The sequence below is a fragment of the Abramis brama genome, assembly GCF_963993115.1.
Source record: "Abramis brama genome assembly, chromosome: 16".
NCBI lineage: Eukaryota > Metazoa > Chordata > Actinopteri > Cypriniformes > Leuciscidae > Abramis > Abramis brama.
Window position 1 is genome coordinate 11,923,898 of NC_139978.1, and position 27,062 is coordinate 11,950,959.

Here is a 27,062-nt window from a genome sequence, read left to right on the forward strand (position 1 = left end):
TGTCTCACTATTTGCGTCCTCAAAACTCCTGACACTTTTAATTGTCTGTCGGCTGTCGGAGAACATATCAAACTAGTGATGAAAGACTACAGATTTTGGCCAAGGATCATAGGAATCTTTAAGTATTCACAAAATTTCTCTACCAAATCATGGCTAAATCGTAAAGCATGCATCCGGCTTTATACGATAGGGGGGCGATACTACACACCTGAAATAGTAAAGAATCTTTGTACCCAAAATTAGCAAAGAAAAAGCAGAAACAAACGACAGAAGTATTGATTACGCACATTTAAGCCAACAATCTTCAAATATTAAACAGCATATAAATCAAAAATGCCTAACATTACAGAATGAAATGTCGATCGAGAGGTATAGGACTGTGCAAACTTTGATGGACTTGATCTACTCGATCTATGTTTTGACAACAACATGATTTTCCCAGCTTTATGTTCAAAATGTTGCTTTTTTATGAAACATACCCACATTCAAGTGTTGATAAAGTATGCATGAAGCTAGAATAAAATGTTTTTAGGTTTTTTTTTTAATAGCAGTGGCTCTGTTCTTTCTTTCGAAATATTGTATGTTCAGATACTGTATTCATGCAACAATATATTCTGGGGGCCGTGAAAGATTTCTCACCTGTCCCTACATAGTAGCAGGTCTTGTGCATTCTGCCTATGAAGAGCTCCAGCCCAATGATGGCATAAATAATGATGACAAACATGACCAGCAGACCGATGTGGAGCAGAGGCACCATGGCCTTCATGATGGAGTTCAAGACAATCTGCAGACCTGCACACATCACAGCCTGAATCACAATCACTGTATACATCAGAATTATACAGTATACACCGTATATGCATTTTCTACTCAAAATTACAGAAGAAAGCATGCACACTTACTCGGCACACCAGAAACCAGGCGCAGGGGTCGCAGTACTCTGAAAGCTCTCAGGGCTTTGACATCAAGACCACCTGGTTTGCCTGCTCCGTGATGTGCATCGCCTGGTTTGTGCTCCTCTCCCATTTCAGCTATCACACTGAAAAGACTGCAAATGGAACACACAAACCTGGTGTTGACCTCTTCTGCTGTTGACTCTACTGTCATTTAAGTAGGTTTATGTAGCCAAACTTGGTCTTCAATAAACCAAGAAAGAAAGAAAGAAAGAAAGAAAGAAAGAAAGAAAGAAAGCATATTCAACTTGAAAACCACACACATACCCTACAATGACAATGATAAAATCCAGCAAGTTCCACCCACTGCGGATGTAGGCGCTAGGATGCATGACCAGACCGTATGCGAGGATCTTTGTGAATGTTTCGATGGTGAAAATGACCAGAAACACATACTCCACTTGTTCCTATGAAGAATTAAGGAAGTAAGTCGAAGTGATGCAATATCTACACACACACAAAATTCAAAAGTTTGTAAGATTTGAAAAATTGTATTCAGCAAGGATGCATTAAATTGATCAGAAGTTACAGTAAAGACATTTGTCTAAATTTCTGTGCAATAAATGCTGTTCAAATGTTTTGTTTTCACAAAAATATTGAGCAGCAAAATAATTTTGCAATAATTAAGTTGCATGATATTTAAATATACAAGCTTTATGATTGAGAAGCAATTTGGTCTACACACACACACACACACACACACACACACACACACTCTCTCTTTCACCTGATTCCCCCTATAACACACATTACTGAGCTCATTAGCTTTCTGCCCTCTTGACCTACTCAGTAAGAAGCTAAAGCTAAATGCTACCACACATTAATACCAGCTAGTCATCCATATGCTGACTCAACAGACATCAGTACAAAGTCTTAGCTAACCTGAAAATGACATTATGAGCAAACTGTAAGAGTTCTATGTAGGGGTTATAGTGCAAGTGTATTCACTTAAATCCAGATGGATGGTGTTGTGTAAGAATAAGAAAAGACATACAAAAGAGAAACAGAGAAGCATGGAGAGGTGAATCTATTAAATAAAGCACTAACGGTTTGTTGCAATCATTAATATCAGTCAGAGAGTATATCACGTGTCTTCTGTAAGGGCAGCGAGCGAGCTGCCATATAGAGAACAGATGGTCAATACTCTTATCCTGTTTGGTATTCAGAGCTGTCAGTCAAACTTCAAGCCTAATGCAATTATAGTGTTGCACCGAACACTAGAAGCTCTGAAGAACTGTACATTTTCTTCTATTGGATGCATTCAATTTAACATGCAGATCATTAAAAAAAACTCTCAGCCAGGGGCCGAATGCACAAACCTTTCAAATATTTTCCATTAACACTGTGTCCTAACCTGGTGCAATGCGAAAAGTCTAACTGAATGCGAAACCACTGGACAACGTGCAGTTTATGTAGCACAAGTTTTTATACCAATGAGATTTCAAGTGTTCGACAAAATGTCCTGTCAATAGTCACACTTTATGCTTCAGTGTGAAAGTTAGCATATGCACAAATGGCAGAATCTACATCCACACAAAACATTACACTGTACATATAAAACAGTGTTTTCCATGTAATTCCCTATTAGGAGAATAAGAGAATATATGTATATACTGTATGTATATAGACCATATACTGTAGATCAACATGTATTAAATATTAGGGGTGGGAATCTTTAGGCACCTCATGATCCCATTCCGATTCCAAAAATTTGTTAACCGACTTTGTTAAATCTTTTTTTTATTATTGTAATTATAAGCACTTTTTAAAATAATTACAAATTAAATTATATTTCCCTTAATCCCTTACATTAATTTTGTGTCATAAAAGCATGAGATGCAAGTACATTTAACCACTTACAAGGGGTTGCACCCAGTATATAAATATATAAGGGGACTCTTGCTTATTATTTATGGATGGCTTAAGCTGCACACCATGCAGGTGGTCAATTACAATGACTAAAACGTTGAATGTGCTTGGATGGAGCACAAAGTTATATTATGTGGTTTGATTTATTTTGAGTGGTGGAATCAGTTTTCATTTACTGAGTGAATGGCATAGTAGACTCACCAGATTGTGGTTGGTGGCATTGGAATCATCTTCAGGAAATGGTTTGGACACACCAAGGGCAACACAATTTGCAAAGATGGCCAGTAAAATGAATATATCAAAGGGCTTAAAGGTCTAAGGTCAAGGAAACAATCATCCTGAAAACATACAAAAGAAAAGAATGCACAAGGACTGCAGACACACACACACACACACATTGGGCAAAAGGATATTTCCACTCCACTAGGGCCAGTGCTGCCATGCGTATAGGATTGCTGAGAGTGAGGCAGCACAGAGCTCTAGGAGCACGCAGGGCCGATTTGTTAGCTTGCGTGTGCTTCTTGGCTCCTCCAGCTCTCTTTTGCCCTGCAGAACCTATTGAGTTGAGTGTGTCTGTCTTGCTGGGGTCAGACCCGGCCAAGCCGGCCACATCTGAAGTAAAGGGTTTTCTTATTAAATCTATGCCTGTGACAAATCTGCATCTAATATAAATATTAAAATATAAGTTCACTTCACATCAAAATGGTCACTCCAAATCCGTTTGACTTTCTTTCTTATGAACAATGAAAAAAATATCCATGTTTTTTTTTGGGGGGGGGGGGTTTGCAAAGTGAAAGTGAATGGGTTTTACAGCTGACAAGCAACCATATGGTTTTGGAACAAATTGAGAGTTAATGATGAATAAGTGGTCAAGCTAAACTATAAGACATTAAGAGCAAATGTAAATTAACATCCAGTGAAATGAATGCGATCAGTTTCTAATGTCTATGATCTGAATAATCTTTTTTAATGTTTTATAAACATTTGCTTTTGAAAATAGTCTTCTGACAGCCTCTCCGAAATCAGTAACTTGCATTTAAGTTGATCTGCATCTAGAGCTACTCATATGAGTGTTATATTTGATATTTCCTACTCAGCAGAGCCTTATAAAACTGTTTAAAGCAAAGAAAGAGGCCAGATGTGGCTAATACCGAAGTACACTTAAGAAGCCTTATAAGGGATCGGGCAGAAGTGACCTAGTTCAAAGAGAAAAGTATAGCTAGTATTTGATTCTCTAAGATACCTATCTATCTATCTTTATGTTGCAGGAACTGCAAGGTTGTGAAATGCAAAAAGCAAGTTTACATGCAATTAATTTTTTTTTTATTTTACGAAATGGTTACTGCACCTAAAATAGCCTAGATAAAAATAGCCTAAAATAAAGTTCGCTCTCTTTTTTATCTTAAAATCTTTGTTGAAAAAATAAATAAAAAATAATTGGTCAATAACTCGTTTATTAATTTAATGGAATAGGCTGCTGACAAATGTCAGTTGTCTTTCTGCAAGAGAGTTGACCAGGTGATATCACTCACCTTTCTGTGTCACATCCATGTCCACGACTTCAGCACAGTCTGCTGCTTATTCCTACGAATTTACATGAAATAATTCCTCACTACACCTTTCATATCTATTGATAATATTTATCGGGCTGAACCGCGTCGCGGGCAGTTAGCGGAACAGGTGTCGCGCGCAGGTGAAATGGCTCACGCGCGCTGACTTACAAATAAGGAACTCCAAAGATCTAATTTAAAATACGGGTCCACAGAGCAAAGCATTTTCGTAAATATATTTACATTAATTGAAAACAAGTGGATAGTTTAATATGTAGGCTATCAATCATAAAGGAAAACAAATGTATAAATCTATCCTCGTGTGACCGCAGGTCTTGGGTGTAGTAGCCTAAGCCGTGAATGCTGGATTAACTCATGTGAGCCGGTTAACGCCGGGGATGATTGTGCTGAAACCTTTCAAAGGGGAGGAGACACGAGGAAAATTCTGGATACCTTGAATCGTGTTAAATAAATAAGTTTAAAGTTGTTTCGATTAAAAAAAAAAAAAAAAAATCAGAGAACACAATCATAAAAATAGTCCGTTGTTAAAGTTCGTTATTACTTGAGTAAGGAGCCGAGAACAGGTTTTAGCCTACTACAATCAGTAGGCTACCTACAATATATTCAGTTCCTGAAATATTTAGTTCCAATGGGTGGCGGCGTGGCGCTCACATGAATATTCATGAGCATACCTTATCGTGGGCGTGGATAACTAAGTAGGCTATTGATTTGTCTCGTCTTGTCTTACGTATTATTTAGAAGAGTAATTAAAGTAGAACGAAGAAGCTTAAACTACCTTTATAATGGTTCACATTTTGTAAATAATTCATGGTTTGTGTAACACGTGTTTCCGATTAGTCTGAGTTTACCTGAATGATTGCAGACCTAAAGTCATTTGCATATTATAAAAATAGCCTTTAAATTATATAGGCTAATGGCTCAAGACTAAGAACTTGGAGTTGCATGTTCTTTGAATGTTGCTGACTATAGCCTACACCCAACAGAAAATCATATTGATACACAACCCACATAACTTCATAATCAAAGGCTTTCATAAATGTTATTTAAGGTTCTTTTGCAACAGTTGTTTTCTATGGTGGCCCAGTAGTGCACAACACAACGAAATTTAAAAAGGAAACATAAGTTCACAACACAACAAAATTAAGCCACAACACAACGGAAATAAGCCACAACGCAATGAAATAAAGCCACAACACAACGAAATAAAGCCACAACACAACGGAAACAAGCCACAACACAACGCAAATAAGCCACAACACAACGAAATAAAGCCGCAACACAACGGAAATGCTCCCGACCACTAGAGGGCTCTCAGCTGTAAAGTTAGTTTTCCATGCCACTGTTCTATAGAGTTAGCAGTCTAAAAATATATCATCACCACGATTAGTTTTAACATTATGTAGCTAACCATTGTATATCGACATTTATTAATTCAAAATCACCTTTATTTCGTTGTGTTGTGGCTTTATTTCGTTGTGTTGTGGCTTATTTCCGTTGTGTTGTGGCTTATTTCCATTGTGTGTTGTGGCTTAATTTCGATGTGTTGTGAACTTATGTTTGCTTTTTAAATTTCGTTGTGTTGTGCACTACTGGGCCACCGTAGTTTTCTGTATAGCAATGCTTTATAATGTTGGTCAAATTAAAGGTATAGTTCACCCAAAAATGAAAATTAGCCCATGATTTACTCACCCTGAAGCAATCCATAGGTGTATATGACATTCTTCTTTCAGACGAATACAATCAGAGTTATATAAAAAATGTCCTGGCTCCTCCAAGATTTATAATGGGAGTCAATGGGTATATCTTTTTGGAAGTCCATCAAAGCGCATCCATCCGTGATAAGTGCTCGAAACGTCTCTGGGGGCTTAATAAAGGCCTTCTGAAGTGAAACGATGCGTTTGTGTAAGAAAAATATCCATATTTAAAAATATATCAACTAAAATCACTAGCTTCCAGCAGACGGCCATATGCAAGTCGACTTACGCCAAAAGAGTATCCCTTGAACTTGAGCTTGGTTGCCCAGCCGTTTGTTTGAACCACAAGAGGCGTCAAAGCTTACGCTACTCCTACATCATACATCGTCAAGTGTTACTCTTTTGGTGTAGGTTGACTTGCGTACGGCCTATTTTAGTAATCATGTTAGTAATCAATACGGTGTATTTTAGTCAATAAAGTTTTAAAATGTATATTTTTCTTTTTCTTGCTTCACTTCATAGGACCTTTATTAACCCCCCTGGTCCCTAATCTGGGTCGTAATATAAATTGGGGGCTCGATCGGGATGGCACTGGACTGCCTTTGTTTGCAATGCATTGCTACTTTTGCCTCTTTTTTTGTAGCATGCTTAACTAAATGCTTTTGATGCAATGCTATACTTTTGTTTTTTGTAGCTTTCTGTGTAAACTTTAAAGGCTTAAAGTTGGCCCATACAAGATCTTTACATGGGATTTGGAATGCCTCAAACCTGGGGAGAAACTTGAAAGTGAGGTTTGTGATGCAGATAATATGCACGTTCATAAGATTTCTTATAGTTCATTGACATGTTGCTGATTGTACTCTGTTAAAGATTCTGTAGGCATTCAGTTCTACCTTGCAAGTCTGTAATCATTCTTCTTGACCTCAGGTCATCAATGCGTACATGTAAGTAATTTTCATGTTCTCAGATTATTTGGTGATCTTTTATTGGAACACCTACCTGTATGCTGTAGATGGATCCAGAGACATATGATAGACATAGACCTTGCTGGTGGGGTCAGTTAATGAGAGTTAAATCAAGAGTCATTAATTCATGATCCTTGACAGATGATATATTCCTATATATACAGATTCCTTATTTCCCAAGGAAAGACAGATTCTGTATTTGATCTCCCTTGGTGACAGCCAAACCAAACTGCTTCACTGCAGATAGGTTGTAAGGTGTGGAAAAATGTATGAGGACACTTAAAATGTTGGTCTGATTGTTTTTCTTTCTTCCTACGAAAGTGATTTTATGCCCAACAAAGGTACTCTAACTGCCAAATGGCAATGCCACACAAAAGAGATGGGACTTAATGTTGGGTATTTAAAATTTCAAATGTGGATTTGTGCTTTGCCAATGCTCGTTGTAGTCTGCAGAAGTGGTTCTAAATAGGTGCAGTTTGGGATTTCAATGCACAGTCTTTGTGTTCACTTGAGAAGGATGACAACTGAGCTTTAATTTGTTTAGAGATTTGAATCAATAGCCTACATTTGTCATAATGATAACTTGATTTGACCAACATTCTAAAGCATTGCTGCAGAAAACAACTGTTGATGCAAATGAACCTTAAATAACATTTATGAAAGCCTTTGTATGTGGGCTGTGTATCAAAATGATTTTCAGTTTGGTGTACAGAACAACATTCAAAGCGCATGCAACTCCAATTTCTTGTGTGGTCTTGAGCCATTCGCCTATAATTAAAATGTTCATAATATGCAGACGACTTTGGGAGATGCAGAATAATAACACAAGAATATTATTGTAAACATTTAAACAAACAATCATTTACATTTAAAAACCTTCATGTCAGTCATTCTTGTGAAACTTGCAGTCACAGAATTCCAACAACAGCTAATTTGGGAGAAATTTTGAGAAATATGTGAAGGGCTTTTATTGTAGTTGTGTAGTTTTTTATTTTCGTCTTCCTCACTTTGCTGTATTCCAACGATTGCTGTATCTACCTACTTAGTGAAGGTCTATAACGCAAACTAATCAGAAACATATTACACAAACAATGATTTATTGAATTAACAAAAATTGAAACAATAGGCTATCTTACCATATGCATTGCTTCTATACATTATAATTTTAACGGTCACAGCACCCCTACGCGGTGTCAGATGAAAAGACAAAGGCTGCAGATACTGTATATGAAAGTTCATTTATTATGCACAGCAATGGACGAGCATTTCCTGAAAATACAAGGCAGCTGATGTTGTAAACATTAATTATGCAGAAAATACAAATGACTTTTCTTTTGTTCTCAAACATATTAAATAACTAAAAGAAAGAATAAACATCTGTAGCGTTCCATTAATGATGATTTATTTGTATATATGTTTGTATCTCTCCTTCAAATAAGATTAGACATTTTCACCAACAATGTCAATTTGTGCTGAACAATTCACATAAATGGAAACATAGAGAATATTCTTGGTCACTAATTTGGGTTGCTGTAACAGAAAACCCTTGGCACTTTGTAAGACAGCAAACATAATTCATGGCAGGCCACATATGGCACAACTTTGTTTAAAATAAAATACAATAAAACTCAAAACAAACTGTAAAAATAATATTTGGTCATGTAATGCACTGGCAAAAAAGACAAGCTCTTCAAATATCCTTCAACACAAGTCACAAAATCAAGTGTTACTTACAGAAAACATATTTAGGGGCAGAATAAAAGTGTTGGCACAATTAAATCCATAAGAATGAAGTAATAACAGACTGTTACTCAAATAGATTTTCATACAGAGATGTATTGCGCATCTGCAATACATCTCTGAGACGTCTCCTGTCAGATGTCATGTAGACATCTAGAAGATAAATCCATAGAATGAAGCAATAACAGACAGTTACTCAAATAATAAATGTAAATTTAATAACTCCTTTTTTGACACCTAATATATAGTTATTAACACCTGATCCTGTTATCTTACTTTTTGCTATCATAAAATCTAATTTTGTCCATTGGGCTCTTCTTGCATATCTGAGAGACTTAAGCAAATGCCATATAGGTTTTGCCAATATCTGTTTTCATACATATTTTAAGGACATGTAAGAAGCTCATAGGAAAGAAGGGGTGAGCGATAGCACAGTTAGTTAATAGTTAGCACAGCTATGATCCAGCCTCTTGTTCCTGTCCCAGCGCTTCCAGTAGCAGGCCCATGGGTGTCCTCTTCAATCCTATACTCTCCAACTTATTCTCTAGTTTGTTCTTAAGGCTTCTGAGTCTTACTGAAGCATGGATTAGGATCACTGCGAGGAGAAAGCATCAGGGGGGACTGTCACAGCGTGATACGGCAAGATAATACAAATACACATTGCTCAAGCTAACAATTAAATCATGTGTACATACAAAGTATTAAAAGAGCAAAAACAACTGAAAATGTTTCAGTGCACTAATGTGATACTAGTACTTTTTAGTGTTAAAAAAAGACGTAGGCAACAAAGAATACTAACTTAACATGGGGAAGGCAATGCCAAAGAGGAAAACAGCTACTCCTCCTAAAACGGACAGAAGAAGGTAGCTGGAGCCCAAAATTGCAGCCAGGGAGAACGATGGATGATTCCTCCGGAACCGTCGGATTACCGCCTTGTTTTCAGCTGCCCAGACAAACCCCAAAAACAGAAGGATCACAATTGTTGCCCCAAGGATCAGCTGGAGTGGTTGGAAATATCTATGGCACAATTACACACACAAACACAAAATGAACTGTTATTGTAGTATAATTAGGATACTATTACAATTTTTAAATTTATTTTAATTGTAGATAAACGTTTCGTATTGTGTGTTTTTAATAGACCTATGTCTGTATAGTTTTTATTTTATTTTTATGTCAGTTTTAGTTATTTTAGTACATCAAGTTAAACTACAGTAAAAGGGAAATGTTGGTGAAGTGATTTAAGTGATGAAACAATGGCCACTGAAAGCAAAGGGATAATTATCTTGACCTGGCATGAATAGGTTATATGAGAGCTGTTTGAAAACATGATTAGGCTACTGATTAACTGCTTTATAATTGTCTTGGTGATGCCAACAAAACAACGTCTTAATAAACCTGTCAAAGCCATGACACATTATCGTTATCAGATCACTCCAAACAGAGAAGTGGATGTTGGCCTAACCCTTTTTTAATTTTTAGGTCACACTACAAATTGATTAATTGTGAGCATTATTTTTTTTTTTTAAACAAAACGCATTCAATACAGAACATAACACAAATGGGGTATACCTGGTTAAGGGTTTTAAAAGAGCAGTGAATAGATCTGAATGAACGTACACGTCACTGGTGTTTCCTTACCCGACTATAACCAAAAATGCCGCGGCGAAAGCAAAATAGTTCGACTGGTAATACAGAAGGTTGTTAATGATTCGGTTATTCCACCGATCCAAATTACGAACATCAGGCACAGAAAATCGAGCCGAACCCAGCAGAAAATCGTCCAGGGTTCTGAAAGGAGGAGGTTGAAAATCCACCATTTTGACGCCTTTGTTGACTACATTTACCAGCATGCATTGCAAACCCACGGGACTGAAAACACGCTGCGGAATAAATAAATAAATCATAAATAAATATGATCATATGTGGTGTAGGTGGACTTATAACATGTCATAAAATATAATACGTCAATTATATAGTAAGGAACTTTTTTATTTTTATACTAAATATGTGGCCTTTTAACCTTTAAAACTGTGTATTTGTGTGAACCCTTTACTCTAATGGACATTGTAGAACTGAAACTACAACCAAAAAAAAAAAACGAAAAAAAACAAAAAAACATTTTGGCTATATCAGCTCCAAATGATAGCTTGGAGTTGATAACACATAAAATTACTTTCTGGTGTAAAAAACAAGCAGATGTTGATTGGTGCACGATGCCTGAAAAATGACACTAAATAAAAAAACCTACGAGATCAATCACACTCACAATTCTGACTTCTTTTCTCAGAATTGTGAGATATAGCCTATAGAATACTTTTTTTGTTTTGTTAAAAAGTTATTCAAAATAAGTAGGCGTCCTACTCAAGCAAATGGCACACTTCGGCCCTGTCAAATGGTAGCCTACCATAAACACTCGCTGTCTTCCTACGAGTCCGCACTTTTTTTTCAGGAAAACCAATGTAATATATTTTTGTTCAATAATATTTTTTGATTATTATTTAGAATTTTTAAAGGTTTCTATGGCACTATGCAATCATTCTACAATTTTTATGAGCATTTTTTCCATTAGAATTAATATTTTTTATTTTATTTTTTTTCCTTTTTTTTTTTAATTTTTATAAATGCAACATTTCACATTAAAATAGAGTGCAGGCCTTTAAAATCCATTTTTTGAAGTGAGAAAAGCGCCACCCAGTGGCGTTAAAAAATAAAAAAGTGTGTAATGTCGTGTAACCTGTAGGCTATACTATACAGAGAGGCTTTTTGATTCCCATTGTTTTTTTTAGACATGATTTCTCCATTTTATTCGTTTTTTTAATTTTTTTTATTTAGATATATATTTAGACATTCTAAAAGACTACTTTTTGTCAAGGTTTAGATATTTTTGTTAGATAAGTATCAGGTTTTGCATTATGATTACAATCAAACAATAACATTTGGTTAGAAAGGGAACACAGTGCAAGCATTTGGATTCTGTCCTTGCCATCGGATTATATCCCCCTACAGCAAAGTAATGGTGCTGGAGCAGGCGCATCTCTCTCATCACTTAAATCACTTCTGTGCGCAGGTATCATCTATTATCTTGTGGTGTGTCTTCAAGATCCTCTGTAATCAAGTCCCCTAGCAATGGAGTGCTTGGCAACGGGGGCAGGACAGAATGATCTGGGAGCCTCTAGCTCAGACTCTGCACAGTGGCGGCACAGGGTACATGGTCGTCAGCAGCTGGAATGAGTGACAGCTGCTCCCGGCAGACCCCTGTGCGTCTGAGCAGTCCTACTAAGGAATCGCACTGCTCACCCCAATTGGGGAAGGATTTAGAAAAGGTGATCTAAACATTGCCCACTCAGACCTAGCCTGGATAGGATGCCGCACCTATCGGGCCATTCTGTTTCTGTTTCAGCAGTCGCAAAATGCAAAAGAAATATATTCCGTTACGTATAGCAACATGGAACATTAACTCTACTGGATTCAAACTATGGCACTAATCGACCTAATCGAAGGACAGCATTGGTCGCTGCTGAGCTTAAGCGTTATAACATCGATATAGCTGCATTAAGTGAAACCAGATTTCTGGGTGAAGGATCATTGAAGGAGGAAGGTGAGGGTTATACATTTTTCTGGAGAGGGTACCCTATAGGAGGACAACATCTGCATGGTGTCGGTCTGGCGATTAAAATAGCATTCTCCCAAACCTCACTGAGGCCCCAATTGGCATCAGTGAGAGGTTAATGTCACTCCGCTTTCCCCTTGCTGGAAAACAATATGCTACTATTTTCAAGTGCTTATGCACCTACTCTTCCATCAGCAAAAGAGGTAAAGGACAGTTTCTATGAGGCACTGGATGAGGCCCTTAGGAAAGTTCCACGACATGATAAAATCTTACTGCTGGGTGATTTTAATGCAAGAGCGGGATGAAATAGTGATATCTGGGATGGAATAATTGGACGACATGGCATTGGGAATGTAAACACCAATGGATTAAGACTCTTGAGTCTATGTGCTGAACACAGTCTAACCATCACTACCATGTTTCAATTAAAAAACAAATATAAAACCTCTTGGTTACACCCGCAATCCAAGCACTGGCATCTTCTGGATTATGTTATTGTCAGGCAAAATTATATGAGGGATGTCCTCATAACTCGAGCTATGAGAGGAGCTGAGTGCTGGACTGATAATCGGATGATTGTTGCCAAGCTTAACTTGAGGATTCGGCGGGCAGTACATCTTAGAAAGGCAGCGACAGGGAAACTGAACTGTGTAAGGCTCCAAGACACTGAAGCGCGGAACAACTATCGATGCTCTGTTGCTAGGAAGCTCCAGGACATTGAGCTTCTTCTCAGGAGTGAAGTGGCAGTTGAAAGTAAATGGAGCCTTATAAGGCAATCACTTTACGACGCAGCAGTTGAATCAATTGGTAAACTTAAGAAAAAAAATCAGGATTGGTTTGATGAAAATTCCATATATATTTCTACCCTCCTTGAAGAAATGCATAACGCCCATAAAGCCTACCTTAATGATCCATCTTCTGAATCTCTTAAGAAGGTCTGGCACGAACAGAGAAAAGCAACGCAATGGACTCTGCAACAACTACAGAATCAGTGGTGGACGTCTAAGGCTCAGCAGATGCAATCTTTTGCAGACAAGCATGATATGCATAATTTTTATTCTGCAGTGAAGACCATTTATGGCCCCAGATCATACTCTGTCTGCCCCTTGAGATCAGTTGATGAAATGTGTTGTTTTGTACCCATTTCTATTCTGACTCGCAGAAAGCAAACTGTCCTGGAAGGTCTCCCATGTTTCTCAGTGAAGATTCCTCTGCACTTTTTAAAACATGCCTGGTGAGTATGTTTCATTACTTCAACAGATATACAACATCTTACCACATGACCATGAGTGACTAAAAGGAATGTGAATTTTTGTGTTAACGGCAAACAGATTGTTTTGATGATTCATTGATTTTTGATTCAAAGTTTTTTTTTTGCAAGTACAACATGATTTAGTCAATGATTGGGTATGCAATTTATTTCAGTTAACATGTTTTAAATTATAGGCCAGATCCTTATCATTTACTTAGATTTATACCATCTTATAGTTTTTATTAGCCTGGTTGACACCAAAACCTTCTAAGTTGTATCTGAGAGTGGGTCTGGGGAAGGTTCATTCACAGCCCATTTCCAAAGGGGCGTCACCAACGGACGTCGCTCAAATGCCTCTGGCCGCAATTGGATAGACCTAAAACCAATCAGAGCGATCGTCATTGTGTAAAGCCCGCTTCAACGTTTGTGATTGGTGCCTCGATTTGGAAAAATTGGAAATGAGCTTGAATGGGCTCTTGACCAGACTGACTTGCAGAGCAAATCTCAAATTTGCCAGAAGTTTGTCAGGGTTTTCCCAGGCTAAGTTTTTATACTTCTATGTGAAATAGCTTATTCAGGGCAGTACTAAATTGAAAAAGAGACAATTGTTATTTGTGCATATTTGAGTGCATTTACTTGGAGATTCTGCAAGTGGGGATGCAAACTTATGAGCACATTGTATAGGATTACTTTATGGTTCCTTAATAATGTATCTTTTTGTTGTTTGTTTTTGAGGTTAGTGTCAAGTGATATTGATTCTTTATTATTAGGACAAGACTCCAGAGGACAGACAGACCAGAGGGATGAAGGTGGGAATCCTTGTGGTAATTGAAGATGATGTCAACATCTAAAATACATTAAAGATAGAAAACCTTTGTTTTAAATTGTAATATTTCACCATTACTGTTTTTTCTGTATTTGATTAAATAAATGCAGCCTTGATGAGCATAAGAAACATCTTTTAAAAACAGTTAAAGTCCAAAGTTTTGGCTGGTACTGTAATTTGCAAATTTAAAATAGACTACTAAGAACAGTAAAACCCCATTCAACATTCTTCCAAATTACGCATTGACAATGCAGTTGTAATGCTGAGAACATTTATTTGTTAACCCTTACAGCTTTGGAAATCATTAGAACAGATCATAATGACTGTTAACTGTGTGGAGAAATAAGATCAGAATCAGTTATTTTCAACCACTAGCACATTTCCACTGGTCTCATATTTGATGGTGTTCCAGTCAATCACGTTTCCCTTCGGCACATACGGTTCCTGATTAGAATAAACTGCCTTAATCTGACTGCCAGAGAGATCATAATCCCACATGTGCACATCTGTAATTTCACCTACAAAGCTCTGCTCTGCTTCAAAAGCACCCACATCCGAATCAGGGTCCTGGCCGAGCAGAATGGTGCCGCCAGGACTAACGGAGTGACCTTTCCTATAGAGCTGGAACACACTGCGCCGTCCATCCACCCAAAAAGCAGCAAGACCAGTCACAGAGTCCCAGGTGAGGCACAGGTGAGTCTGGAAGCTGGAGAGAGGAGGCAGGCGGAAAAACGCTCCATTACCACTGAGGTAGAAGGAAAAGCGGCCATCTTTCTCCCTCCAAACATTGAGCGCATCATAGCCAGGTGTGCGGTAGGCGAACAGAATGATCTCCCTCTCGCCCTGGAGCTCCGTCGCCACACGCATGCAGAGAGTAAACGCTGAGAGACTCAGTGGCTTTTCAGGAGTGAGTTTAACAAAGCTTGAATCTGTCTGGGTTGGAAACAAAAGCACTCTACCACCGAGACCCACTGCAAGACAAAACACAAAATGTAAAATAAACTTTTACTAGACACACAAAATCCTGCTCCTGCCAATCCATGAAACTTAATGTAAAATGTTGTACCTTCAGTAGCTGCTGCTGTCAGAGATAGCAGACAGAAAAATAAAAGCAACATCTTTCTGCAGGGCTGAAGAAAAAAAAAAAAAAGTGTAAGTGCAAAAGAAAATCCATGAAAGAGACAAAAAAAAAAAAAGAAAAGAAAAAAAAGTTCAAACTACAAAAACTTACAGAGCAGGTGTTATCAGAAAGAAGATCTGGTTCAAATGACACATCAAAGATTATATCATCATGCTAATCATGATCTGGCTAATTATATCTTCGAACACACCTGTTGTTTATGATTAGCATCGCTGGATTGAGTTAACTGAGATAATTGACCTGTCGGTAAGCCCCTCCCCTCCAACCCAGATGAGCCAATGGCAGTTGAGTATCAGTTACACGGGGACTGGAAGTCGGACATCTCTAGGTTTCAGCGCCATAGAGAAATATTGGAAGATCTACAGCTCTCGTCGGTTTGATGGTTTGACTTGTTATCCTGATTCCAGGTATCTGAGGATGGAATTTATTTTATTCCATTTCCTAAACCTGAACAAGACAGAGCAAAATGTCTGCTTTGGATTAAGCGATGTATTAATCCAATGATGTCGGTGCAGTAACCTGGTTCCCTAAGGATTCAACCCCAATCCCACTGTCATACTCTCATTAAGTTACAAATTAAAGTTAGTGAGTCCATGCTAATGTACAAACCTAAATAGCTAACTGTTCTCACGTTATGGACAGACTAGTCTACAATTCAGTTCCTCTCCATTTTAAACTGGTTACATGTAAATTAATTTAATCTTACCCTGCGGTAACTGAACAGCATTAATCCTGGATGTTGTCACCTGCGATCGAAACGACCATATAGCATGAGCTTCTCCCGCTTGCATTGTGATCTGTAAACCCTTGCTTTCAAATTAATCTTGTTACCGACCATATTTATTTGAAAATCTTTTATATATCCCTCCATGGCATATTTAAGTCCTACATGAATGCTCCTCAACGAGAGGTGGTCCTTCTGTGTCCAAAATGTATATTCAAAAAAACGTTGGACAAGGTTTTCAAACTGACAGATGTCATTGAATGACAGTTAGCATGTATTGATAGTAGAATCATTGATCAGCAGTGCTCTATTGGCTGCACATCATGACCAAAGAGTGTGCCCAGTTTTTCTCCGCAACAGAGCAAGAGCTATAGTCGAAGGTTATGCGCAATTTGAATGTTTGTCTGATCAACAAACGGACAGGGAACTATGTAATCACGTTGAAAGGTCACGCCGGCGCCGGCAATACTATTTGAACTACTATTCATATACTATTCATATTCATATTCACTGAATACTATTACTATATATATAATAGCAAACAATACTATCTTAACTATCCTCCTACGTACGGTCGCATTGTAAACAGTGGGGCGGTACTTCCGCCGGCGCCGGCGTGACCTTTCAACATGATGACGTAGTTCCCTGTCCGTTTGTTGATCAGCTCAATCGAACTATTGAAGGTCTATAAATTATATATATATTTTTTTAAATGACCTATCGTTTCGCTAGATAACAACCTCTTCTTCAGCTGTGATCGCGTACAGCCCGTTTAAACACTTCAAAGACTTTTGAAACTGCATTGATTTGGACTTAAAATCGATGGTAACCAATGAAGTCCATTGTTAGAAGAAAAATCCAGAAATGTTTTCTTCAAAAAACATAATTTCTCTTCAACTGAGGAAAGAAAGACATGGATATCTTGGGGTTTCCATTTTGGGGTGAACTAATCCTTTAAAACACCAGGGAACACCTCAAAGTCAGCAAAAGCCAGGAGAGAGGGCTGGCAAATAGTAGCATACCAATTAAATGCGCAAGTTGTGACCATGTAAGATGTTTCTATAACTTATTAAAGTATATATATTCAGTATTTTAATAATTATATAATTGCTTTGCTCATTTTTAATATCAGAGCCACCACCCACTAGAACATGGGAACAAGTAAAAGTGAAGTACATGAATTTTCTACAAAATAGTAATCTTTACTACTTATACTGTTCTTAGTCTCTTTTGAAAAAAGGCACTGTTAAATTATGTGTTTGTCTGTTTATAACAGCAACCAGGAAAAGGCTGAACAAAAAGAAAAACAAAAAACAGGTGGTGGTCCTGATAGGTCAATTATCTCAGTTAACTCAATCTAGCGATGCTAATCATAAACAACAGGTGTGTTCAAAGATATAATTAGTCAGATCATGATTAGCATGATGATATAATCTTTGATGTGTCATTTGAACCAGATCATCTCTCTGATAACACCTGCTGAACTTTGTAAGTATTTGTAGCTTGAACCTTTTGTTTCATTGTCTCTTTTATGTGATTGAACACTCAGTTGTAGTTTAATGTCAATAACAATGAAGCAGTGAAGAATTTGTTTGCTAAAAGGAGTAATGGATTTTATTTTGCTGTTTGCCCCCCCCCCCCCCCCCCCCCCTTCAGCCCTGCAGAAAGATGTTGCTTTTATTTTTCTGTCTGCTTTCTCTGACAGCAGCAGCTACTGAAGGTACAACATTTTACATTAAGTTTCATAGCAGAGCAGGATGAGCAGGATTTTGTGTGTCTAGTAAAGCGTTTTTGTATTTTGTGTTTTGTCTTTCAGTGGGCCTTGGTGGTAAAGTGCTTCTGTTTCCAACTAAGACTAACACCAGCTTTGTTAAACTCACTCCTGAAAAGCCACTGAGTCTCTCAGCGTTTACTCTCTGCATGCGTGTGGCGACGGAGCTCCAGGGCGAGAGGGAGATCATTCTGTTCGCCTACCGCACACCTGGCTATGATGCGCTCAATGTTTGGAGGGAGAAAGATGGCCGCTTTTCCTTCTACCTCAGTGGTAATGGAGCGTTTTTCCGCCTGCCTCCTTTCTCCAGCTTCCAGACTCACCTGTGCCTCACCTGGGACTCTGTGACTGGTCTTGCTGCTTTTTGGGTGGATGGACGGCGCAGTGTGTTCCAGCTCTATAGGAAAGGTCACTCAGTTAGTCCTGGCGGCACCATTCTGCTCGGCCAGGACCCTGATTCGGATGTGGGTGCTTTTGAAGCAGAGCAGAGTTTTGTAGGCGAAATTACAGATGTGCACATGTGGGATTATGATCTCTCTGGCAGTCAGATTAAGGCAGTTTATTCTAATCAGGAACCGTATGTGCCGAAGGGAAACGTGATTGACTGGAACACCATCAAATATGAGACCAGTGGAAATGTGCTAGTGGTTGAAAATAACTGATCCTGATCTTATTTCTCCACACAGTTAACAGTCATTATGATCTGTTCTAATGATCTCCAAAGCTGTAAGGGTTAACAAATAAATGTTCTCAGCGTTACAACTGCAGTGTCTGCATCATTTAGAAGAAAGAGTTGAATGTTGAAAAAGGGGTTTTACTGTTTTTAGTGGTCTATATTTAAAATTTGCATATTACACTACCAGTCAAAAGTTTAGACGCTTAACTATTTTTGAAAGATGTTTCTTATGCTCATCAAGGCTGCATTTAATTATACAGAAAAACAGTAATGGTGAAATATTGCAATGTAGTATAAAGGTTTTCTATCATCAATAATCCTGTGATCAAAGCTGAATTTTCAACATTACTTCAGTCTTCAGTGCCACACGATCCTTCTGAAATCATTCTAATATGATTTGCTGCTTTATCAATGTTGGAAATTTTAATATTTTTGGAACTTTTTTTTTTTCAGGATTAATTGGTGAATAAAGTTATAAGAACAACAGCATTTATTCAAAATGAAAATCTTTTATAACAATATTAGTCTTTATATTTATCAATTTAACACATCCTTCCTAAATAAAAGTATTAATTTCTTTCAAGAAAATAAATTACTGACCCCAAACTTTTGAACAGTATATTGTTAATAATTTTTTTAATAATAATTATAATTAATTATTAAAAAAAATTTTTTTTAATAATAATTAGCAGGGATTTTGGCCCACTCCTCCATACAGACCTTCTCCAGATCCTTCAGGTTTCTGGGCTGTCGCTGGGCAATACGGACTTTCAGCTCCATCCAAAGATTTTCTATTGGGTTCAGGTCTGGAGACTGGCTAGGCCACTCAGGACCTTGAGATGCTTCTTACGGAGCCACTCCTTAGTTGCCCTGGCTGTGTGTTTCGGGTCGTTGTCATGCTGGAAGACCCAGCCACAACCCATCTTCAATGCTCTTACTGAGGGAAGGAGGTTGTTGGCCAAGATCTCGCGATACATGGCCCCATCCATCCTCCCCTCAATACGGTGCAGTCGTCCTGTCCCCTTTGCAGAAAAGCATCCCCAAAGAATGATGTTTCCATCTCCATGCTTCACGGCTGGGATGGTGTTCTTGGGGTTGTACTCATCCTTCTTCCTCCAAACACGGCGAGTGGAGTTTAGACCAAAAAGCTCTATTTTTGTCTCATCAGACCACATGACCTTCTCCCATTCCTCCTCTGGATCATCCAGATGGTCACTGGCAAACTTCAGACTGGCCTGGACATGCGCTGGCTTGAGCAGGGGGACCTTGCATGCGCTGCAGGATTTTAATCCATGACGGCGTAGTGTGTTACTAATGGTTTTCTTTGAGACTGTGGTCCCAGCTCTCTTCAGGTCATTGACCAGGTCCTGCCGTGTAGTTCTGGGCTGATCCCTCACCTTCCTCATGATCATTGATGCCCCACGAGGTGAGATCTTGCATGGTGACCAGACCGAGGGAGATTGACCGTCATCTTGAACTACTTCAATTTTCTAATAATTGCGCCAACAGTTGTTGCCTTCTCACCAAGCTGCTTGCCTATTGTCCTGTAGCCCATCCCAGCCTTCTTCTTCTTCTTGTGTTTTAATGGCGGTTGGCAAACCATTTAACAGTGCATTACCGCCACAGTGCATTTCATTTGCACTTCTGAAGTTTTCGTTTACGCTTCTGAAGTTTTCGTTCGCCGTTCTGACACATTTCTATTGTGGGGGCGGGGCTAGTGGCAGTGTGTTCTCATTGGCTACTGAGGTTTTGACTGACAGCTTCTTCACCTGGAAGTGAAGACATCAGTGTTGTTTACATGTGTGGATTTAAGCGTCTGTAATCGCAGCTTTCTATTTCATTTTAGTGATATTAAGTTTATATCTGTAGGCCTATTTATTTGCTGCTACACTATATTGTTGAGATGATTTCTTATAGAAGGAATAATAGCCTACAGATGAATGATATCATTATCATTAGTCATCGTCGCTATCAGGATACTGGATAGCCTACTCGTGGTAAGTCTGATATTTTTTTTAAACTATACTAATACTATTTATAATAAAGTACTGGCTTTTTTCAGGTGGAGAGGCATTTTAGAGCTCAGTGAGAGCCCATAACATTATACAGCTATGTTGTCTTGATTTGACTGTTAGCCCAATCATTACATGACTTGTTTATGTACATTCGGTTACAGTCTTCGATTAGATCATATTTCCCCCCAGCCACCCCAAACAACATTGGGCTAGAGTACTGTACAGTATCTGTACTGTAGCTTACAGTACAAAAAGTACTGTATCAGTCAATGACTGATGCCATAGGACCAGAGCGCCGTCAGGCACTGCCTGATTCAACTTTGGTAATGTAAAGCCTTTTTTTACCATGCCGATAAAGCTATTTAAACCTGAATTTCTCAATTTCTGATTAATTTGCGATGCTGAGTTTTTGAAAGAGGAGAGACACGACTTGACCACTTTCCACGTCTCTGTTCATAATATGTTAACACTGAATTATTTTGAAGTATCGCCCTGGTCGCAATATTTATTCTGATTACTTTAGTGTGATAAAGATGACTGATAAAGCTATTATATGTAGCTAGTATGAGTAACAAAATGCTTTTTCTGTGTCCATATTTGACTAATAATAATAATAATGCAAAAAATTGCACTTCAAATGAACATTTCTGAGAAAAATGTTTAATCTTTAACAGTCTTTAATAATAAATATATGTCCAAATTAAAAACTTAAAACATGCAAGTAATTATGACTCAAAACATCCAGCAACTAGGGAATACACAGCCATGGATATGTTTATATATAGGGCTATACAGCCATCTACTGGTTACACAACCGTATTACAGATGATAAATGCTGCATGACTCCGAGATAAATATTTAGTACTGTAAAATCCCTTAAAACATTTATATAATTTGTTTGGAATAAATATTTTAAGTCTGCAACTTGTTACTGTATGTGTGAGTTCAAAGCAGTTTGTATTGTTAGATTATAATACATTTCCTCTCTCATTTTCCAGGGAGTGGAGCAACTTTTCCATAAACAAAATTCTGATGCTGACCCAGAGGATGGAGTGATAGTACCAGAGATCCACTGTCCCTATCAGACAATAATCTTACTTTGTTCAGACACATCACCTTTGAATGACTGGGATCTTGATCTTCAGACACCTGATTTATTTTATTTTAATATAAACTAGCAAATATTTTAATTTCCTCTAGATTAAAACAAACACAGCTCACAAGTACACAAGAGGTTGCACTTTATTCTTATTAGTCTATACTGATCTTGGATTAGCATACCAACAGCATATGAATGTTAAGGGGATAGTTTACCCAAAAATACAATTCTCTCTTATTTTACTCACCCTCATGCTGTCCCAGATGCATTTTACTTTCTTTCTACAGATATTAAGATTGATCTAATTAAGATTAAGATCTACGAATTAAGATTGTAAGGAAAGTAATCCATCTCTGCGAGTCCTTTAAAGACCACCACACAGTGAGCGTGACGGTAATCCATGCGACCTCAGTGGATGAATCAATGCCTTCTGAAGTCAAACAACAGGCTAGATAAAAGAAATACTAATATTAAAAATTGGTTTAACTATTAAAAATCACTTCCGACCAACTGTCTTACGTACATGGGTTACAATCCACTTGTATTATGGACTCGCAGAGATGGATTATTTCCTTAAAACTCTTTGTCTATGTTTATGTGAAGAAGAAAGTTATATACATCTGGGATGGCATGAAGGAGAGTAAATGATGAGAGAATGCTCATGTTTTGGGTGGACTATCCTTGTACTGCTTGTATCCAGTCACTGCTTTGTTACTTGTACTGCAACAGGAACTGTTCAAAGAATCATTGCATCATTTAAAATGTATATGAATTTTTAAAATGTATTCTGTATTTGTAATTGTGCATTTTGTATAGTAAAGTAGGCTATATCATGAGAATACTGTGCATTACATGTATAGTATGCAGTTAATGTTTTGTGGATTCTGGTCTTTCCTGTCACATCATAATTGCATCCAAGACTTTCACTCTGATACTTGTGTATATGCTTTAGTGACAATAAAGAATGTACATTTATTTGAATTTATATTTTCAATTACATTCATTTAACTGGTTGTAGAAGTCACAACTGAATTGGCAGCGAACGCAGCGTCTCGTTCCCTATTCAGAGAACATAGGTTACGTAAGTAACCAGAGACGTTCTCTTTCATAGGGTCACTCAGCGCTGTGGAAAGCGCAGTGGGAACGAAATACCAAACTCGCCAATCTAAAGCGCTGCCATAACTGGTACAAGACCAATAACAACCATGATCAGTTCAAGCAGATAGAACCTGGGAACCTGGAGTCATGTCAAGATCTAAATTATAGAATCTTACAAAAGTGTGCGGAGAGGACCAACCTGCCACCACACAAATGTCTTGCAAAAGGGCCCCTCTAAAAAGTGCTTGAGAGGAGGCCACACTTCTGGTGGAATGTGCTCTGATACTAAGAGGTGAAGGCAAACCACGCACCTCATAAGCTAGGGAAATAGCGTCCGTAACCCAGTGGGAAATCCTCTGCTTTGATGCAGCAAGCCCGTGGCGGCCAGCACCAAAACATACCAAGAGCTGGTTTGGTTTCCTCCAACCGCCTGAGCGATCTACATACAACTTCAAGGAACGGACAGGGCAGAGCAAGTTAAGTTTCCTTTCCTCCTCAGAGGCAAAAGGAGGAGGGTGGAAAGTGTTAAGGTTAACAACCTGAGAGCGGAACGCCGTGGAAAGAACCTTGGGTACATACCCTGATCTAGGCCTCAAGGTAACCTTGACCAGGCCAGGAGTGAAGTCCAAGCATGACTCGCTAACAGAAAGAGCCTGTAAATCCCCTATCCGCTTTAGTGAAGATAAAGCCAACAAAAGAGCAACCTTAAGAGTCAGAATCCGCTCAGGAGCTGACTCCAAGGGCTCGAAGGGAGCCTCGTCAAACCCTCCAGGACAACTGACAGGTCCCATGAGGGAATTCTAGGGGAGCGAGCCGGTTTCAGGCGCCTAACCCCACGCATAAAGGCCGAAACTAACCTCAGTTTGCCCAGGGGAATCTCGTCCGATTCTCTATAAGCGGCAATAGCTGCAACGTATACTCTGAGAGTGGTAGCAGCCGCTCCGGAAACAAACTTTTCCTGCAGGAATTCCAGCACTGAGCCAACTGGGCAGCAAACTGGGTTCCTACCACGTGCTAAGCACCATGCCTCGAACACCCCCCACTTGGAGGAATACAGCCTCCTCGTCGAAGGGGCTCTAGCACCCGCGATGGTCTCCTGAACGTCGGTTGGGAGATCCAAGCTTAAAGCTAATGGCCTCTGATAGGCCATACATACAGCTTCCAAATGTTGGGACGAGGATGCCATATCCTGCCCTGAAGTTGGGAAAGCAGATCCTCCCTGACCAGAATCTCCCAGGGGGAGGATTCCAGCAGAGTGATCAGCTCTGAAAACCATGGCTGGGACGGCCAGAATGGGGCTACCAGAAGGAGGCGGAGTCCTCCCCCTGGTAGATTCTGGTCAGGGAGGACCTGCTTTCCCAACTAGAGCAGGGTGCGCGATCGGGAACCCCCCTGCCGGTTTACGTGGGACACTACTGCCATATTGTCTGTTCTGGCAATGACATGGTGCCCTTCTAAAAAAGGGAGAAAGTGATGCAAAGCCAGGAGGACGGCTCTCAACTCCAAGCAGTTTATGTGCCAAGAAAGGGTCTCGCCAGTCCAGACCCCACATGCTGGTCCGCCCTCGAAAATCGCTCCCCAGCCGGTGAGAGAGGCATCCGTCGTAACCATCTGGCGACAGAATACCGCACCCATACTGACCCCTTTCTGAAGGAAGAGGGGGTCCCGCCAGATCGTCAGGGCGCGAAAACAACTGCGCGACACCTTCAATAGGCGAAGGGCTGGCCCCGTGGGCTGAGCCCCTGAGAGCTTCATCCACCACAGAAACGGCCTCATGTGGAGCAGCCCTAGAGGTAGCACAGGGGAGGCCGTGGCCATAAGGCCCAGAAGTCTGCGGCAGGTGCTCACGGAAACACGATGGCCTAGCGCAAAGCGGGCCAGACATGTCACCAGACTGGAAATCCGTGCAGGAGCCAAACGGGCCTGCATAAGAACAGAATCCATGCATACCCCCAAGAAAACTGTGCTTTGAGCTGGAGTAAGAACGCTCTTCTCCGTATTTAACCTCAAACCGAGAGATTGAATATGACGGAGGACAATGTCCCTGTGGTGAGTCACCAGCTCCCTGGAGTGGGCTAGAAGGAGCCAATCGTCCAGGTAGTTGAGTATACGGATGCCCTGGAGCCGCAATGGGGCCAGAGCAGCATCCATACACTTTGTGAACGTCCTTGGCGCTAGAGCAAGGCCAAAGGGGAGGACCCTGTACTGGTACGCCTTCTCTCCAAAGGCGAACCTGAGAAACTTTCTGTGTCGCCGTACAACCTGGATGTGGAAATAAGCATCCCTGAGGTTTACTGTCACGAACCAGTCCACCGGCCGGATTTGAGATATAATAGCCTTCAGCGTCAACATCTTGAATTTCCCTCTGTAAAGAGAAAAATTCAGCCGGCGAAGATCTAGTATCGGCCGCAGGCCGCCTCCCTTCTTCGGGACCAGGAAGTAATGGCTGTAGAAGCCCTGTTCGACTTCCCCCGAAGGAATCTCCTCTATCGCCCCCTTCAGCAGGAGGGATGAAATCTCCTGCTGTAGTACAGAAGCCTGAGCGGCGCTGTTGACTACAGTAGGAAAGACCCCGTTGAAGCAGGGGGGGTTGCGACAAAACTGAAGCGTGTAGCCGAGCCGAACTGTACGAAGGATCCAAGGCGATACCCCTGGTAAACGCTCCCATTTTTGAAGGAAATGAGATAGAGGAAGAGGAGTGTTGCGATGCAATGGACATACCTGAGATAGGGTGTCGCGCTGAGCTCCATGGGGCGCCGTGGTTGACCGTGGAGGAGAGCGCTTGGCGTCCTGGCACGTGCTGGGGGGCACCACTGTCTGGGTTGGAGTAACTGGGTCCGCCTGCTCCGGAGGAAGACAAACTGTGCCTCCGAGGAAGCGATTGGCGGGTACAACGTGCACCGGGAGCGAGGGGAGAAAGCAAGATGCGTCTCCTTCCTGCTGCGCCGGAATGGTTAAAGAAAGTAAAATGGGACCTGCACTTCGAGACACACTGGGTGGCGAAGGTGACAGGGTTGGAGGAGAGCCGGTTGGAAGAGGGCAGAAACGCTTGCGCGGTCTGTCCCAACCTTGTAGATCTGGTGAGGCTCTCCTTCTTCTGACCTGCGGGTCAGGAACGGCTCGAGGAGGCTGGAGCGGCCGGTTTGTTGGACCGCTTCAGCTGGAGGCGCTTGTGAGGGCGCTGGCGGGGAAACGGACGACCACGGGCTCCCCAGACCGTATTTGGTGGGGGATGGGCCGGGTCACTCGTTCTAATAGGGAATTCAGACCTATGAACAGAACACTCTTGGGTTTGAGAAGGGGAAGGGTTGGAGTCTCTTGGCTCTCTAACCCTCCTAGGCATAAACTGCCTGAACGCGGCCGACTGGGACTTAGCGGCACGGAACTTCTCAACCACCGTGTTGACTGCCTCCCCGAAAAGACCGGAGTGGGAGATAGGGGCGTCCAGGAGAAAACTCTTATCCCTGTCCCGGATCTCCGTGAGGTTAAGCCAAAGGTGGCGCTCTGCAGCAACCGAGCCCGCCATAGAGCGACCCACAGCCCGAGCAGTATGTTTGGTGGCTCTTAGGGCCAGATCAGTGGCCTTACGAAGCTCTTTGACAGCTTCGGGCATCAATCCGTCTCCTTCATCCATGTCCTTCAAGACGTCCGCTTGGTAGGCTTGAAGGATGGCCATGGTATGCAAGGTCATGCCTGCCTGACCGGCAGCCATATACGACTTCCCAATAAGAGAGGAAGTAGTCCTACAAGCCTTGGCTAGAAGGAGGGGGCGCGACTTCCAGGACGGTGCAGACGACGGGGCAAGGTGCAGATCACTGAAAAAGGGCAGCTTTCTCCGCTCTGGCCTAGAATTAGGGCCGCTCAAGAACCTCTCGTCGAGTTTGGACGATTGAGACTCGCGGGGCTCGTCAGGCCAGTCAATAGCGAGCTTCTCAGTAGCGCGCGACAGCACGTCAATAAGCTCAGTGTAGGCCGGAGTAGGCCGCGTATCCTGGCCGCAAGATAACAGATAATGGATAACGTCATGATTCAAAGCAGGCCCTAAATACTCGGAG

General features: G+C 40.4%; 4 protein-coding genes across 5 annotated transcripts in view; 1 reads left to right on the forward strand and 3 right to left on the reverse strand.

The window, feature by feature from the left end:
• The window catches only part of cacna1fa (calcium channel, voltage-dependent, L type, alpha 1F subunit a), a 31,016-nt gene extending 26,269 nt beyond the window's left edge, over positions 1–4,747 (reverse strand). The window contains exons 1-6 of the mRNA XM_084087645.1: positions 4,355–4,747; positions 3,242–3,434; positions 3,024–3,137; positions 1,221–1,360; positions 903–1,048; positions 640–792 (exon numbers count right to left, since the gene is read on the reverse strand). Coding sequence (XP_083943771.1) covers positions 640–792; positions 903–1,048; positions 1,221–1,285 — 364 coding nt within the window. The 5' untranslated portion in view covers positions 1,286–1,360; positions 3,024–3,137; positions 3,242–3,434; positions 4,355–4,747. The remainder of the gene's footprint in view (positions 1–639; positions 793–902; positions 1,049–1,220; positions 1,361–3,023; positions 3,138–3,241; positions 3,435–4,354) is intronic.
• A 3,524-nt stretch (positions 4,748–8,271) lies between these two features.
• On the reverse strand, positions 8,272–10,668 carry praf2 (PRA1 domain family, member 2). The gene is made up of 3 exons (XM_084087819.1): positions 10,434–10,668; positions 9,592–9,809; positions 8,272–9,387 (listed from the first exon to the last, which is right to left on the reverse strand). Exons 1-3 carry the CDS (start codon positions 10,643–10,645, stop codon positions 9,248–9,250), a joined length of 570 nt encoding a protein of 189 aa, XP_083943945.1. The 5' UTR covers positions 10,646–10,668; the 3' UTR covers positions 8,272–9,247.
• Positions 10,669–14,739: 4,071 nt separating this feature from the next.
• On the reverse strand, positions 14,740–16,366 carry LOC311066183 (C-reactive protein-like). Of its 2 annotated transcripts, none has more exons than XM_084087216.1 (3): positions 15,715–15,876; positions 15,550–15,613; positions 14,740–15,454 (listed from the first exon to the last, which is right to left on the reverse strand). In XM_084087216.1, the coding sequence occupies exons 2-3, from the start codon at positions 15,599–15,601 to the stop codon at positions 14,838–14,840; spliced, it is 669 nt and encodes a 222-aa protein (XP_083943342.1). In that variant the 5' UTR covers positions 15,602–15,613; positions 15,715–15,876; the 3' UTR covers positions 14,740–14,837. The 2 variants fall into 2 exon arrangements, with proteins under 2 accessions (XP_083943342.1, XP_083943341.1); XM_084087215.1 differs by lacking the exon at positions 15,715–15,876 and adding an exon at positions 16,331–16,366 and having other exon boundaries at positions 14,742–15,454.
• Positions 16,367–17,803: 1,437 nt separating this feature from the next.
• Positions 17,804–18,877, forward strand: LOC311066194 (C-reactive protein-like). The gene is made up of 3 exons (XM_084087227.1): positions 17,804–17,836; positions 18,005–18,068; positions 18,165–18,877. The coding sequence occupies exons 2-3, from the start codon at positions 18,017–18,019 to the stop codon at positions 18,779–18,781; spliced, it is 669 nt and encodes a 222-aa protein (XP_083943353.1). The 5' UTR covers positions 17,804–17,836; positions 18,005–18,016; the 3' UTR covers positions 18,782–18,877.
• Positions 18,878–27,062: the final 8,185 nt, after the last annotated feature.